The sequence below is a fragment of the Motacilla alba genome, chromosome 8 (assembly GCF_015832195.1).
Source record: "Motacilla alba alba isolate MOTALB_02 chromosome 8, Motacilla_alba_V1.0_pri, whole genome shotgun sequence".
NCBI lineage: Eukaryota > Metazoa > Chordata > Aves > Passeriformes > Motacillidae > Motacilla > Motacilla alba.
In genome coordinates this window covers 2,349,125-2,362,778 of record NC_052023.1, presented here as the reverse complement: position 1 = coordinate 2,362,778, position 13,654 = coordinate 2,349,125, and the positions used below count along the sequence as shown (strand labels likewise).

Genomic DNA, 13,654 nt, shown 5'->3' with positions numbered 1-13,654 from the left:
TGTGGATCATCATCTGACAATTCTCCTGGAATTTGAGAATAATGGTTTTTCATTTTCCTTGCACTGAGCATTTGAAGTTTCTTCACAATTCACCCTGCAGCTGAAAATTCAAACCATTACCTGGTGAACAATCTTGCTGAATGCTTCCTGCAGTTTACCATGAATAGTAGACAACTTCTTGGCATCTCTGTTGGCTTCATGAATAGGAATAAGGACTTTGTAAACCTCATTAACTGCTTCATACATGCCAGCCTACAAAAATAAGGCCCATCAGATCACTCCATCAATTCAACAGCCAGAATTACACACGCAGCATTTAAATGATAAAAGTGCAAAATGAAAAGGTGGCTGAGACACCACTGTGGGATAATCACATCATCGCTTGAAATGTACCCAGAGATAAATGGAATAAAATCCTCAGTTACTCCTGGAATCAACAGCCTGGTGCATTACATCATGCTGTCAGTAATTAGGATCATTAACATAACCAATCCTGGGACATTTTGGATGGACAAAGGCACAAGAGCAAAACAATCTAAACAGGATCCTAAATATGGAAAAGCTCAAATGCACATTTCAGCTTTTTCTGTTCAGTCCATCTCCAGCCTGTGCGACTTCTACACCCAATTCTGGCACCCCAGGAAAGATGGACTTTGGAAGATGCTCAGGATCTCTCTCATGGAGTGGGTCCAGCCCATCATGGGCAGTCACTGCACAGAGGGGCTGAGCAGGAACTCCAGGTTTTTGCTCTGGATTTACTGCTACTTGTGCTTAAGCCCACTGAATGACACTTCATGTTGTGTCTTGGGAATTAATTCACTCCTTTTCTTTGGTTTACTCCAAAGGGCAAACCAGGCTGTCTCAAACAATTAGAACTCCAATTGTTCTGTGCAAATTAAGCATTTACAATAGAATTATACATTCAGAGAGAAAACATTTTCCTTCCTACTGCCTAGCAGTGTGAGGTTGCTGAAGAAGGGAGGTAAAGAAATAAAAGTCTTCTACCATGGAAAAAGATGCTGCAGCCTGTTCGAGCAATCCCACCAGACCAGCTTCTGTAAAATACTTCCCAGAACAGATTCCTTCTTCATCTGGGGACACAACATCATCAGAAACTGCTGACTCTTCCAAAACATTGGAAGATATGTTCTGGGGAGATACAAGAGATAAAAATGCATTCACTCAATTCAAACAACACTCAACACTTTCAATGCTTTGAAAGGCAGCTGATTTGCAGTCAAATCCTGGAATTTCTGTAGAGGTGCCTTTCTATTTATGTAGAGTATAGATATAAAATATAGCTTTCTATTTTTGTAGAGTATATACGTAAAATATGGCTTTCTATTTTTGTGGAGTATATATGTAAAATACTGCCATTTTTGTAGTGTATATATAAAATACATCTATTTTTGTAGAGTATATATGTAAAATATTGCCATTTTGGTAGTGTATATATAAAATACCTCTATTTTTGTAGAGCATCTGTATAAAATACACATTTCTCACAGAGCAGCATCTCATTCATGCAACAAACAGTGAGCACGGTTTGAGGATGAAGGCACAGAACTCCCAGCACATGGAAACATTTTGTAGCTCAGCAGCAAAGCCCAAAAACCCCTTAGCGAGGATGATGCCCACCTGGAATGTCACACAGCCCACAGGGAGGTATTTCCTGTCCTCCAGCATGCTCAGGTACTCGGCCACCAGGGCTGCAGAGTGCACCAGGCACTGGGCAGACTCGGCGTGGTTGCTCCTCTCGGAATGTTTCCCTGCCATGTTCTGCAGCCACGTCAGGCGCAGGTCAGGGGAATTCTGGTAGCCCTTGGCAATCCTAAAGGGAGACAAAACCTCTGTGCTTCCATGTCCCTTCCTTTTGAACCAGCACAGCCCTTCAGCATGGTTTTTTCACGCTGTATTTAGTCACTTCTGCTTAAACTCCAAGCCCTCTTGGTGCTGTCTGGAAATCCCTGAGACAAGAAGCTATTGAGATGGGAAATCACCCTGAATTATAGATTTTTGATCCAGTTAGTGATGGGTGAGCAGTGGGTGATGCTGAAGCTCCTGACCAAAGCCCACATTTCACCTGAGACTGGTGGCAATCCAAAGGTGTGGTACAATCAGAGCACACCTGCCTGGCTGCCAACAACAAAACCTCTGCTGACCACTAAGAAGCCCTCAGGGCCATTTGTGCAGACAGCACCATGAACTTTGGCACTTGGGAGCTTCACTTGGCTCTGGAATATCTTTTGCATATGGACACCATTGTATGTACCACCAAAAAGCCTTTTGGGCAACCAGGTACTGAAAGACCCCCCCAAGCTTTCCCTGAAGCAAGCAGGGAGAGTTCACTACTCAGGTGGAAGATGAGATTTCCAGGGATGGCTGGGGAATGAAAAATACTTTTATCCAAGATAAGTTGCCCAAATGCCAAACAAAACCTCCCAGCACCACATTCAAACATAACAGACAGGCACAGACTGGTCTGTGAGCAGTGAGACCCAAACTGCTCCACAGTCAAGTCCTGTAGGTGCCCAAATGTGCAGCACCTGAGCCCAAACCCACGCGGAGCACTGACATCTCCTGTCCCTACAGTGCCAACTCTACCTGTACATCAGGTCAATCAGCATTTCTGGATCTTCCTGGTGCTCCTTCATTTTAACTGTGTCTGACAGGATCATATGGAGGTTGAACACTAAATCCTGGACCTGTGAAAAAGAAGCAGTTGTAAAGAACTAGCAATGGGAATTGAGCTACACGTTGTTATGTGAGGAACACGATCACTCTGAATCTTTGTGTGTTTGCATCTTGTCAGAACTAATCAAAGACCTGAGTTTTATGTGATTAGATGATTAAAAACACCAAAATCCTAACCCTTTCTAGGGAATGCCTGCAAATTCCAGTTCTAGATGGAGGTTTAGGCACAGCCTGCTGATGAAATACATATTACTTGTCTTTTACCTGGTCAGGAAATGTTGTCTCCCTAAGTTCCAGATCTTCTTCAGCATATGTCAGAATAGTCTTGAGGGAACGCCGCAGAAATTCTTCATTGAAGTTCTGGGAGGTCCCCACCAGGGATGAGAGGGACATGGTCACCTGCATCTTCACTCTGGCAAAGTTCTGCAACAGAGATGTTGTTATGGTATTTCAGCAGCCTGGAGACAGTGCTTTAGTCATGGCACCCTCCTCCTGAACTGACAGAGAAAAGAAAACTGAAGTTTTGCAAGAAAGGTTGTCTCAGAGCAGTGATTACAATAAACCTGGTGCTGCCAAACTTCATCATCTGATGATTATTTAGTTCCAGATAAAGGTTCTCCTGCAAAAATATTAATGTTGTCTGTGTGCACCTGGTCTCCTCTCACACACCCTGAACAGGATGACACTCTCACGAAACATCCTTGATCCCAGTTGGTTTTGGTTTGGTCAAGCCTTAAAAACTGGAATCCCATTATCTTTGCTGTCAATCTCCTCACAGCCCCTGGCCCAGAACCAGGGTGTCCCCCAGTTCTGTGGGTGACTGCACCCACAGCCAGCAGCCCCCAGTCCCATTGTCTGCAATAACCCAGTGAGAGCAGCAGGACTCACGTTCCCAATCTCGAAGTTCTGCCTCATGAGCAGGTACAGGGAGGCACTGGCGTGGGACCTGATGGTGCCAATGCTGCTGCTGCAGTGCCTCAGGAGCCTCAGGCACAGGTCTGCACACTGCTCTGTCTCCTCCTCAAACAGCAGCTCAGGGAACTGCAAAACAGCGGGGGAAGAAATCGTGGCGGCACTGGAAGGCAACTCATTTTACCCTTCCCTCCAACTTGCTCCCACATCTACACCCTCACACTGATTTACACCACTCCCAAAATCTCAGGCTTAAAACTCTGAGCTTCTCCCTGCACACCTACAGAAACTGGGAAACAAATCCATTTAAAGTGAGATTTGTCCAGCTTAAACCCCACCTGTGCCTTGAGCTCCCAACTGAGCAGAGCTCCCCTCTTCCCACTCAGTGCCAGCCAGCAGCAACCCAAATCCCATCCATGGTGTGTGAGCTGCACTTTTTGGTGCAGCCAAGCCCAAAATGCAGAAATGCAGGTACTGGCCATGAAAACCAGGCCAGGCTACACTGCCTGAAAATTAACACTAAAATAATAATTGTTTGGGGAAGTGGCCCCATACAAAGGAAGAAACAGTGCCTCCCTCCCTCAGTGCTGCTCGGGGTGGATTTCTGCCCCCACAGGGGATTCACCTTTGAGACCAAAGCTCTCTGTGTGGCAAAGCAGTGCTGGAGGTAAAGGGCACTTTGGTTGCAGGCCATGCTGTGCAGCAGCACTTTGAGCACCCCACCGAGGATGCTCTCCTTGGACTCCGTCACGGACACGGTCTGCAAAGGGAAACCAAGACTCCATGAGGGAAAGGGAAACCAAGATTCCATGAGGAAAATGGAAACCAAGACTCCATGAGGAAAATGGAAACCAAGATTCCATGAGAAAAATGGGAAACAAGACTCCATGAGAAAAGTGGAAACCAAGACTCCACAAGAAAAATGGGAAACCAAGATTCCATGAGAAAAATGAACCTCCTGTGTGCCTGTCCATGTGGGAGAGAGCAAATAGCTATGACCAAAAGCCCTCTGCATGGGGAAATTACCCACTTAGCTGGGCCTGTCAAACAGCCCCGTTCTGAGGCAACCCCCAGGTGAGGAACACCTGATCCATGGATAAAGCAGGTGGAATTGGGATTCTTTGTCCCCAGTGAGGCATTTGGGGACGTTGTTCTGCTAGAGGGAAAGCCCATAGCTGGGCTCTAGCTGGGTTATTCAGGCACAAATTAATCCCTGACATTCCTGGGTCTCTCTGCAGATCACAGGTGGATTTGGGAAGCATGGTCCTGCCTGTTCCCAGCCTGTCCCAGGTTCATTTGTACAGAAATCAGGGGACAAAGCGAGTACAGGTCCAGGAGGCTGACCTGGAACCCAGTGATTTGAGGCAGGTTTGGGAAAAACTGGAGGAACTGTTTGGCATAGGACAAGATTTGGAGATTTTTACAGTTCATTCCTGAATAACTATTTCTTATACTACAAGGAAGGGAGAATCTTTAAATTCTCAATTTCAAGACTGAAGGAAGGTATTGGTTTCTAAAACCAGATTGTCCCAGGCTGGGATTTGGAGAGGCATCACCCCCTTGCTGCTGTAGCTGAACAGTTCTCTCAGCACTGAGGCAGTTTTGTTTAACAAAGTGCTGCCTGGCCAGGTGACTGTAATGCCATTACATCTCCATTTTCTTATCAGCCTCACCTGTACAACTATCTCTAGAGTATCCAAAATTATCAGGTTGGCTTCTGTTGCAAGATTCCCATCGATGAGTGCTTCATGCTCTATCTCTGCCCTTGACCTGATCAGAGAAAACAAAGAAATAAAATTACTTCCTGACTGAGGAACAGACCTACATATTTTCCAGTCAAAAATGTTCTCTCTCACTAGCAGGAAATTCCCGTTACAGTTTGCATATTTATCACTGGACAACACCACGAAGATATTTCAATGCACCCCCTGAGAGGACAGGAAGGAAAATTCAGTTTTTTTACAAGTACAGACTTACAGAGGCTTCACGTTCATCATGCTTGGAGAGCTCACACTGCTCTCTGACACTTCACTATTCTCCCAGGAACACAACAACAGTTTAGAAGCCCAGTCCAACTCCAAACTGGCTCAGCAGCATCATTAGGCATGCGACAGCACAACCAGGAACAGGACATGTGGCTTTATGCTGTGGACACACGGTGGTGCTACACGAGCTGGGAACCTGCACTCCCTCTGGGAGCAGCACAGTGCAGCCTGCCAGGCTGCACTCTTATCTCTCCAAGCTACACTGCATCTAATTTTTGAAGCATAACTTCCTCTCTCAGTTGAAGGACAAGGTTTTGCTGTTCCATGCCAGGCACTGGCTTTCCTGGAAAGCCTTGCAGAGTCCAGACACCCACTCACACCTGTGGCTCCAGGAATTCAGCACAACCAGCCCCTTCCAGTGGCACCAGCTGCACTGGGCAGGGATCCAGGGGTGTACTCAAAGAGCCCAACCCTGGCCTGCCCTGCCACAGGTGCCATCACTGACAGACTCATGCCAGGCCAAATCCCAGCAGGAAGGTGACCAAAACCCCAGAAAAACACACAGGGAGGGTGAAACGATTTGGCTCTTGGAGCTCTATTGCAGCAGCCGTTCCCTGCCACACTCCACATCCTCTGGGAGCTGGCTCACACCCCCAACACCTCCAGGACAGGAAGTTTTGGGACCTGATCCCCCATAAAATAATACCGTCTGCATAAAAAGACAGCTGTGCAGAGCTCTTGGAGTGAAAAGTTTTGTTTATGGGGTTTCAAAGGGCCAGGCTCTACCTACACACACAGGACACAGCAGAGCCAGTCACAGCAAGCAGGGGTTAGAAAGCAGCTCTAGAGAGTTTTATCTAAGCAGCTCATTTTGTGAGGTGAGACACCATCCTTTGACCATCAAGGAATTCCACAGCTGTTAGATGTGTACTTGAGGTCCTTCTGGGAAGGACAGGACTCAGACCCAGCATTGGCAGTGAACTGCTGAGTCTTTCAGGCCAAATTCTAATCTGGCGTGGCTCTGGAATTTCTATCTACATCACTTCATCAGCAGGGTAAAATACCCTGGTCGTTTGGCTTTCAAAATGACTCAACAGGACTGGAGCCTTGGACAAAAAGCCACTACTTGTCATAAGGAGAAATTACATTTTTGTGTGGGACAAAACAAATAAAGGCTGTGAAGAATTGCCTTTTATTCCAGGAAGAGTCAATGTCTGCAAGGATAAAATTTGGCCTGATCTCCATGCGGGCTCTGAGGACCCCATTCCTCAGTTTCTTCAGAGCTTCACTTGGGCTGAGGTTGCTTCCCTAGATTGAGGAACAATTCTTTTGCTGGGAGGATGGAGACTGCAGGTTGCAATTTGAGGAGACAGAAAACGTGCACAGCAAAAGCTCAAACACAACTCCTGAGCCCTCTGGATTAAACCACACCAAGAGAGGGAATTTTCAAGGAAATGGGTGTAAATAAGCCAAAAGAGCTCATTCCAGTCAGTTGCACACACACACTGAGAAGTTCTGCCAAGCATCACAAACAACGCTGTGATGATTGAGTCTGCAGATGTACAAAATGGCAATCTGTAAGAACTGCACACCAATGCTACAGTACCTGGCTGGTTTGTGGCTTCTAAAAGCACAGCACATGTGGAAAAACAATCAAAGTGATGGATTAGGACAGGAAAGGAAAGCGAGCTTTGAGAACTCCAGAATGCTCTTATGGAATAAAGGAAATATGACATGAGATATAAATGCTATCTGTGGAAACTCTTAATGGATCTTCCCTCTAAATTACAGCTTAGGGCAGGGTTTTAAGACAGTAATGGATCGTATAAATCTCTTTAAATCTGATTTGGAAGTCTAAGGAAGCAAGGGACAGTGGAAAGGCAAAGAGTTGGGAGGGCAGTGTTGGAGTAAAAGCTATTTGCTTTTTTTTTTTTTTTTTCAATGCCAGCCCTGTGCATCTGAGGGCTCAAACCTGCTGGCACAAGGGCCGAGCAGCTGCTGGCAGTGCCCTTCTGTGGGGAGGGGGACCCTGCCCTCACAGGCCTGGCACAGGGGTACAGCAGAAGGATAAGGCAGAGTTACTTGTCAAGCTTCTCGGTGTTCTGCCGCCAGTGAGTCATATCCTTTCTCCATCTCAGATTCTCTTGACTTCCAAAGGCACTCCCAGAAGGACTCCTCTCTGCAGGGTAACAGCAAAACAACAGCAGTCAGCTGATGCTCACTTCAGCTGCACGAGCAGCAGCTCCAGATCTGCTCACAAGTGGCAGGTGGCAACAAAGATGATTTTCTAGAGCCTGAGGCTCTGTGGCAGTCACCCAGGATGTTTACAGGGCCCTAATTCTGTCACTGCTGCGTGGCATGAGACACAGAGGGCAGCTGAGACACTCACTGGTGAGAGGAGTCCCTTCCTTGGACTGCACAAGGAGCCTGAGTGTGCCAACCCTCAGCATTCCAACGCTGCTGTCCTTGACTGGCACCCAGGAATGTTCTCAGGGTGGTGCCAAGACCCCCCTTTCCCACCTCACAATCTTTTATTCTCATTGCTGGGAGGGCAGGGGAATTTCAAGTAATAAAAGTAATCCGGCCACATTAAGAAAAAAAATAAAGGTTCCCATCTCTCAAGTGATTCCTTAATTATGGCTCTAAACTCCTTATCCACCTTAGCCCAGAAGGACAGGCTCGTGTGGCAGAGCAGGAGACAAACCCACAGCTCTGATTCTTGTCCCCCGGGCCACGCTTTGAATTTTGGGTGCTCATAAAAATTACTGGGTTTTACAAACAGTAGAAATCATCAGAAGGAGCCTGTTAGCCTAACTACAGCTACTTCAAGTCTCCTTAAGTCAGCAGAAATGCCCAGGCATTTTCAGAGCTGTCAGAGCAAGAGCAGGCAGTTTGTTTTCCTCTCTGATCCTTGAACAGGACACTCTAGAAGATGCTACACTGGAAAAAACTAAGGCAAGAACACCCCATAACTGAGATGTGACCTCACTTTAAAAGGCAATCAGGTAGCAAATGAAGTGCCTGCAATTTAGGAAAGGTGTAGAGATTTTGGAGACCCAGGGAAGGATGCTGCAAACAGCTTTCCTTGGGGCGTCTGTATCCCACACCACAGATGGGTGCAAATAATTGTTGGGGGTGGGAGGAGCAGCTTTTGGAAAAAAGGGATGGCACAGAGGACTCCTTTACTTACCCAGCTGTCCTCTACTTCTTCGGACCATTTCCTGCCTTGCCCCTATGCTGCCCAAAATTGCTTCTTCAAGTTTGGCTCTCATGTCTTTTGACTTCTTAAACGTCAGACTGTTCATTCTTTCAAACACTTTCTTGCCCTGCAAATTCCAAACAAAACCATGAGGGAAGATTCTTTCAATCTGGGATATTTGCTAAGAGTTAACAACTCAACATATCTGAAGACATGCAGTAAGAAAGGAATACAGATTAAGTTGGTAGGTAGATAAAACACTCAAATTCCAGCATTGCTACAGAAAACTCTTTTCAAAGTGGCACTGCAGCAGCTCCCAGATGAGGGGCAAGCAGCACAAACTGCTTGAGAAGTGGAACAAGGCACAGACACTCACATGGCTGGGAAGTAAACATGGGAAAAGCCTGGCCTTGGGACTGTGAATACAGGAAATACTTTGGAGAGAGCAGGAAATGCCTTTCTGCAGTCGTGTAAAGGATGGGAGCGTAAAGGTCCTTGGCAGGGCCCAGAAGGGACTCCAGGGGTTCCAGCTTGGCAGTACCTTGTACTCAAAGCAGGAGACACAGAGATAGAGCAGGTCCAGCAGGCGGTTGAGCTGCAGCACTGACAGGTCAGTGAACCACTTCTGCAGGACGCTCTCGTCCGCGTTCTTCAGCACCCACAGCAGGCAGATGAGGAGGCTGCGACTGGACTCTGTTGAGAAGGTGGAGTGCTGCCTGCCACTCTGAAACACAGGTCAGGACAGGGCTTCACATTCCCATCACCACAGAGTGAGTTTCTTCCCTTGAGGTAACTGTAATAACCTCAGCAGCTCAGGGGTTAAGCAGAGGGGCTCCATGTTATCTCAGGCATCTATCAGTGTCTCACTGAGAGTGCCTCACCTAAACTCCAGCAAGATGGGGTGGGGCTGTGGCCCTGGAGTAGAGGCAAGGGAAGGCAGAAATGGAAGGGTCTGCCAGCTACCAGAATAAGGATTCCCTCTCTGTGCAGAGAACAGGGAAAATGGCCCCTCCTTGTCTTCAGCCAGCTGGGATTTACCTGGGGTAGAATTTGTTCTCAGGGTTTAAAGCTCATAATGACTACTGCACTTCACAGAGCTTCTGTAAGATTGTTTCTTTATCAGGAAAGAGAATTCTCCCACTTTCTGAGGCTTGTTGATTCCTATCCCTCCTTGGCATTTTCTTATCCCCCCTGATACACACACAGCAACATGCAAATGCGGTTCATCCCCCTTGCTGCCCCTCTGCACACCCAACTACAAACTGATGTGGGTCCCCACAGAACCTGCTGCTTATTTGCTGGTTGACACAGCCTGAGGGTCAGGAAATGGGGACAGATGGATTTGTACCGAAGAAGGGAGTAGAAAACTGCTGGGCCTGGTGAGCTGGGGGACAGAAGTCCCTGCAATGGCCATGGCCACCGTCTGGCTGATCATGCTGCCACCCTCGCTCTCGTAATCGTCCACGGCAACACAGCTCGGCCTCCCCCGCTGGTTGTGGCTCTCTGCAGAGAAATACAGGACTTTAGTCAAGCCCCAAATCAAGGCTTCACCCCCCAGACTCCATCCACAGTGCTGGTCTCACTGAACTGGGAATTCAAACTGAAAACCATCCCCCTCGAGGGGTTCTGCAAAGAACAGGACAATGATTTGAGGCCATGAAAGCAAAGAAAGCAATTCCCAAATGCAACCTCCACAACCTCAGTGCCTAAAACCCTTCTAACAAGGGACTACACAGCTTTAGTCCCTTGGAATACTCCAAATCCCTTCTTGCAGCTTTACTGTGTCATGAAACTCAGAGGATGTAGAGGAGAACTCTAAATTCCAAACTATTCCTGACTGGACACCCTGTCCTGATTTGAAACAACCTCTGCTGCTCTTTGGGACCCTTTGCAAAGCACCCCTGAAAATGAACTGCTGATGGAGCACATGATAGGGGGAAGAAGAGGAACTCTGCTTATCCTTTGGAATTAGGACATCTGCTTATCCTTTGGATTTAGGGACTCTGGTACAGTGTGAGGGGTGACTTTTAAGCAGGTCAGAGACACAGATGGAAGCTGCATTTATATCAGCCAGTGGGATGTAAACTAAAATACATTAAAATGCACTGATTTTTTTTATTTCATGCCAACAAGTGGGCAAATGCAACTTTTGAGTGTTAACAGGCCTTGAAGGCACATTCTGCAAGTGAAAACAAACACGAAAAAATGCCAAAATCGCAACTCAGAAACAACCTCATCCGACAGCAAAGGCGTTCATAGCTCCATTTCAGAACCCAAACACCCAAGTCTGGTGAGCAGACAGGCAAGGCAGAGAATATCAAATACCTGTGAAGTCATAGAGCTGAGGCACAGTTTCCATGATCACGCCAATCAGAGGTAGATACAGCATTGCCACCCGGGCCTTTACCTGGGGGTCAGCGTACCGCGGGTCCGAGTCGTGGCTGGACAGCAGGTTGTGTACCATGTTGATGACCTTCTTATGCAATCCAAATAATCTGTTAAAAGACAGTTGGGTCATGCACATTAGTTAATATCTTCAAAGCAAACTCTCTTTTGTAACTAAGTGGCTTCAAAAAGGAAAAAAAAAAAAAAATCCCGTTTTTTATTTTTAACTTCACGCGAACTGCCGCTGCATGGGTTTTCTGATCTCCCATGGATTTTACAGATGGTTGGCTGGTTTTTCACTGTGCCTTGTAAAATGGGCAAAAATATCTCGTGGAATGCACACCCAGTATAATGTGAACACTCTCATATATTCCATTAAAAACCCCCAAAGTCCCAGCTACTGCTATGCTGAAGCATTGAATTTACTAAAAACTCTTGGAAAAACTTAGGGAATATGGAAAACAGGGAGAGAAACTTGAGAGGACAGTGGGTCCAGTAAAACTATTTGTTGGATTCTTTTTTTGTTTCTTTTTAACATTTACAGAGAGACAAACCCTCCTAAACCAGAACATTGCTTTAATCAAATGATCAGGAAGTTTCTGCTTCAGCTCCCCACCCTCCCCCATGCAATTATTGAACCAAAACAGGAGACTACAGATCCAAAATTCTGAATAAGAAGTGGCAAAGACATGAAGGGATGGAAGGAAAAATAGCCAAAATGGCTTCAGTCGTTACTCAGATGCAAACACTGGCAGAGCCCTTCTACAGAGCACCACGTGTGACCCTCCTTGAAACACAAAAACTCCCCTGAATCTCTCAAGGACTCTGCTCCTTTCAATCCCCTCAGCCACCACGCAGAGGCAAAACTCTCCCAGAGCAAATAGCAGGTTCTCTCTGCAGCTATTTGCTTCTGTAGGCAAACCAGCCAAGAAGACACTTTACCCCATGCATGAAGCAGCCAAGGAAGCTCAGACATTAGGCAGTAGCAAAACATAAGCTGCAATGTTCAGACCTGAGGTATTAAAACAAGTGCTGAATTTCAGGCAGTATCCACTTTACCTGAAAAGTAGAGGTGAGTTCTGGTTAAAAAAAGAGGCTTTGACTGGATTTTTGGGGGTTTGAAGTTGACTATAAGGCAGCAGTGCAGCTTGGGAGGACATCAGCTACTGGAGCTGCAGGTCCTCCCTGTGGCTTTTAACCAAGCCATAATGAGATCCTACAATTGCTTGTTTGTGTAATTAGTGAGAGCCTTAACAACTAGGAAGGAAACGCTTATTTAAGTGACCGGTTCCTTTAGATTAAGGGTAAAGAAAAGTCTTTGTATTATTTTGAAGGAGTGGCACTCAAATCGTGTTCTTAAAAATTCAAGGGAAACTATCCCACAGGCCATAAAACTGCAGATGGGGAAAACATCCAAGCAAGGCTGTGTAATTCCAACCTAGGGATCCGTGGATTTCTTTGTCACTTTCCCAGAGCTGGGTGGGCACTGTGGTGGATCAGTCCCTGGTGGAGAGGAGGAAATGCAGCCCTCTGCTCTTCCTACCCGATAAGGCAGCGAATCGATCTTGCCTCCCTCCCTCCCCTCCCTTATCTCAGCCCTGGCCTGGATTTCTGTCAACACCCACCCACACTTGTGCAAAACCGACTCTGGCACCGAACTCTGAGGGCTAAATTCTGATTTTCTCACTTCTGGCCTGCACCCTCAGCCAAGATGGGCAGCGTGGGCACTGTGTGTGATGGCCAAAGCACCCCTGCAGTGTTTACAGAGACAACTGTGCAGGGCCCAGGTGCTGGGACTGTCACGTTCAGCTGGATCCCTTCCCCTGCATGCTTTGTTTGTCCTGTTTTTCAGGCTGCAGGTGCTCTGCAGGGCTGCTCTGTACCCTGTCACTCTGTACCCTGCCACACTGAGGGATGTATCCAACACACACCTCCAGGCACCAGGGAGCTGACTCCTCTTCTGTCCAACTCAATCCAAAGAGTTCTTACAGAATGACTTAAAACTAAACATATCCTGCTAATGGAGCAAAAAGAGCAAGGACAGAACACATTTAAGGCTCTGGATCACCTATCAAGGCCTAAAGCAGGTCTCTAATCCAATTAGCAACGAGCTGAACAGCCCTTTCCACTCCTGCTGCAGGATAATGAACTGGGAACAATTCTGAGCTTTCTCCAGTGGTGGCCACAATATTTTATGGAAGGCAAGTGTGAACTCTCTTCTGGTGATCATGCATGACCTGTTAAAAGTCTTCACAGCAAGGGAAGAGCAGATCTGAACACACTTGGTTAACTTTATCAGATAGATTAACCAGGAGAAATGCAGAGGGTTTGAACTTGAGAAGTCAACAAACCTGAAACTCCAGGTTTTTCTGGAAAACAGTAAAAAGTAAATGTTTTACAGGTATACATCTGCCCCAAATACAGGAGCTTGGATCCAAATGCATCTCCAGAGCTGAACTGGTACCAGGGGCCTTTTTCT

At 46.7% G+C, this 13,654-nt stretch overlaps 1 protein-coding gene across 16 annotated transcripts in view; it reads right to left on the bottom strand.

Annotated features, from left to right (window-relative positions):
• The window catches only part of DOCK7 (dedicator of cytokinesis 7), a 96,005-nt gene that overhangs the window by 13,097 nt on the left and 69,254 nt on the right, over positions 1-13,654 (bottom strand). For 8 of the 16 annotated variants that reach the window (XR_005257890.1, XM_038145171.1, XM_038145172.1 and 5 more), the window contains 14 exons: positions 11,116-11,285; positions 10,139-10,293; positions 9,332-9,514; positions 8,782-8,917; positions 7,674-7,770; positions 7,198-7,215; positions 5,280-5,376; positions 4,232-4,366; positions 3,583-3,735; positions 2,959-3,117; positions 2,605-2,705; positions 1,639-1,831; positions 1,006-1,149; positions 121-252 (listed from right to left, as the gene is read on the bottom strand). Coding sequence is in view for 15 of the 16 variants with exons in the window: in XM_038145171.1 (XP_038001099.1) it covers positions 121-252; positions 1,006-1,149; positions 1,639-1,831; positions 2,605-2,705; positions 2,959-3,117; positions 3,583-3,735; positions 4,232-4,366; positions 5,280-5,376; positions 7,198-7,215; positions 7,674-7,770; positions 8,782-8,917; positions 9,332-9,514; positions 10,139-10,293; positions 11,116-11,285 (1,873 nt within the window). In the remaining variant the exon portion in view is untranslated. The remainder of the gene's footprint in view (positions 1-120; positions 253-1,005; positions 1,150-1,638; positions 1,832-2,604; positions 2,706-2,958; positions 3,118-3,582; positions 3,736-4,231; positions 4,367-5,279; positions 5,377-7,197; positions 7,216-7,673; positions 7,771-8,781; positions 8,918-9,331; positions 9,515-10,138; positions 10,294-11,115; positions 11,286-13,654) is intronic. The other 8 variants (XM_038145174.1, XM_038145176.1, XM_038145177.1 and 5 more) reach the window with 1 other exon arrangement.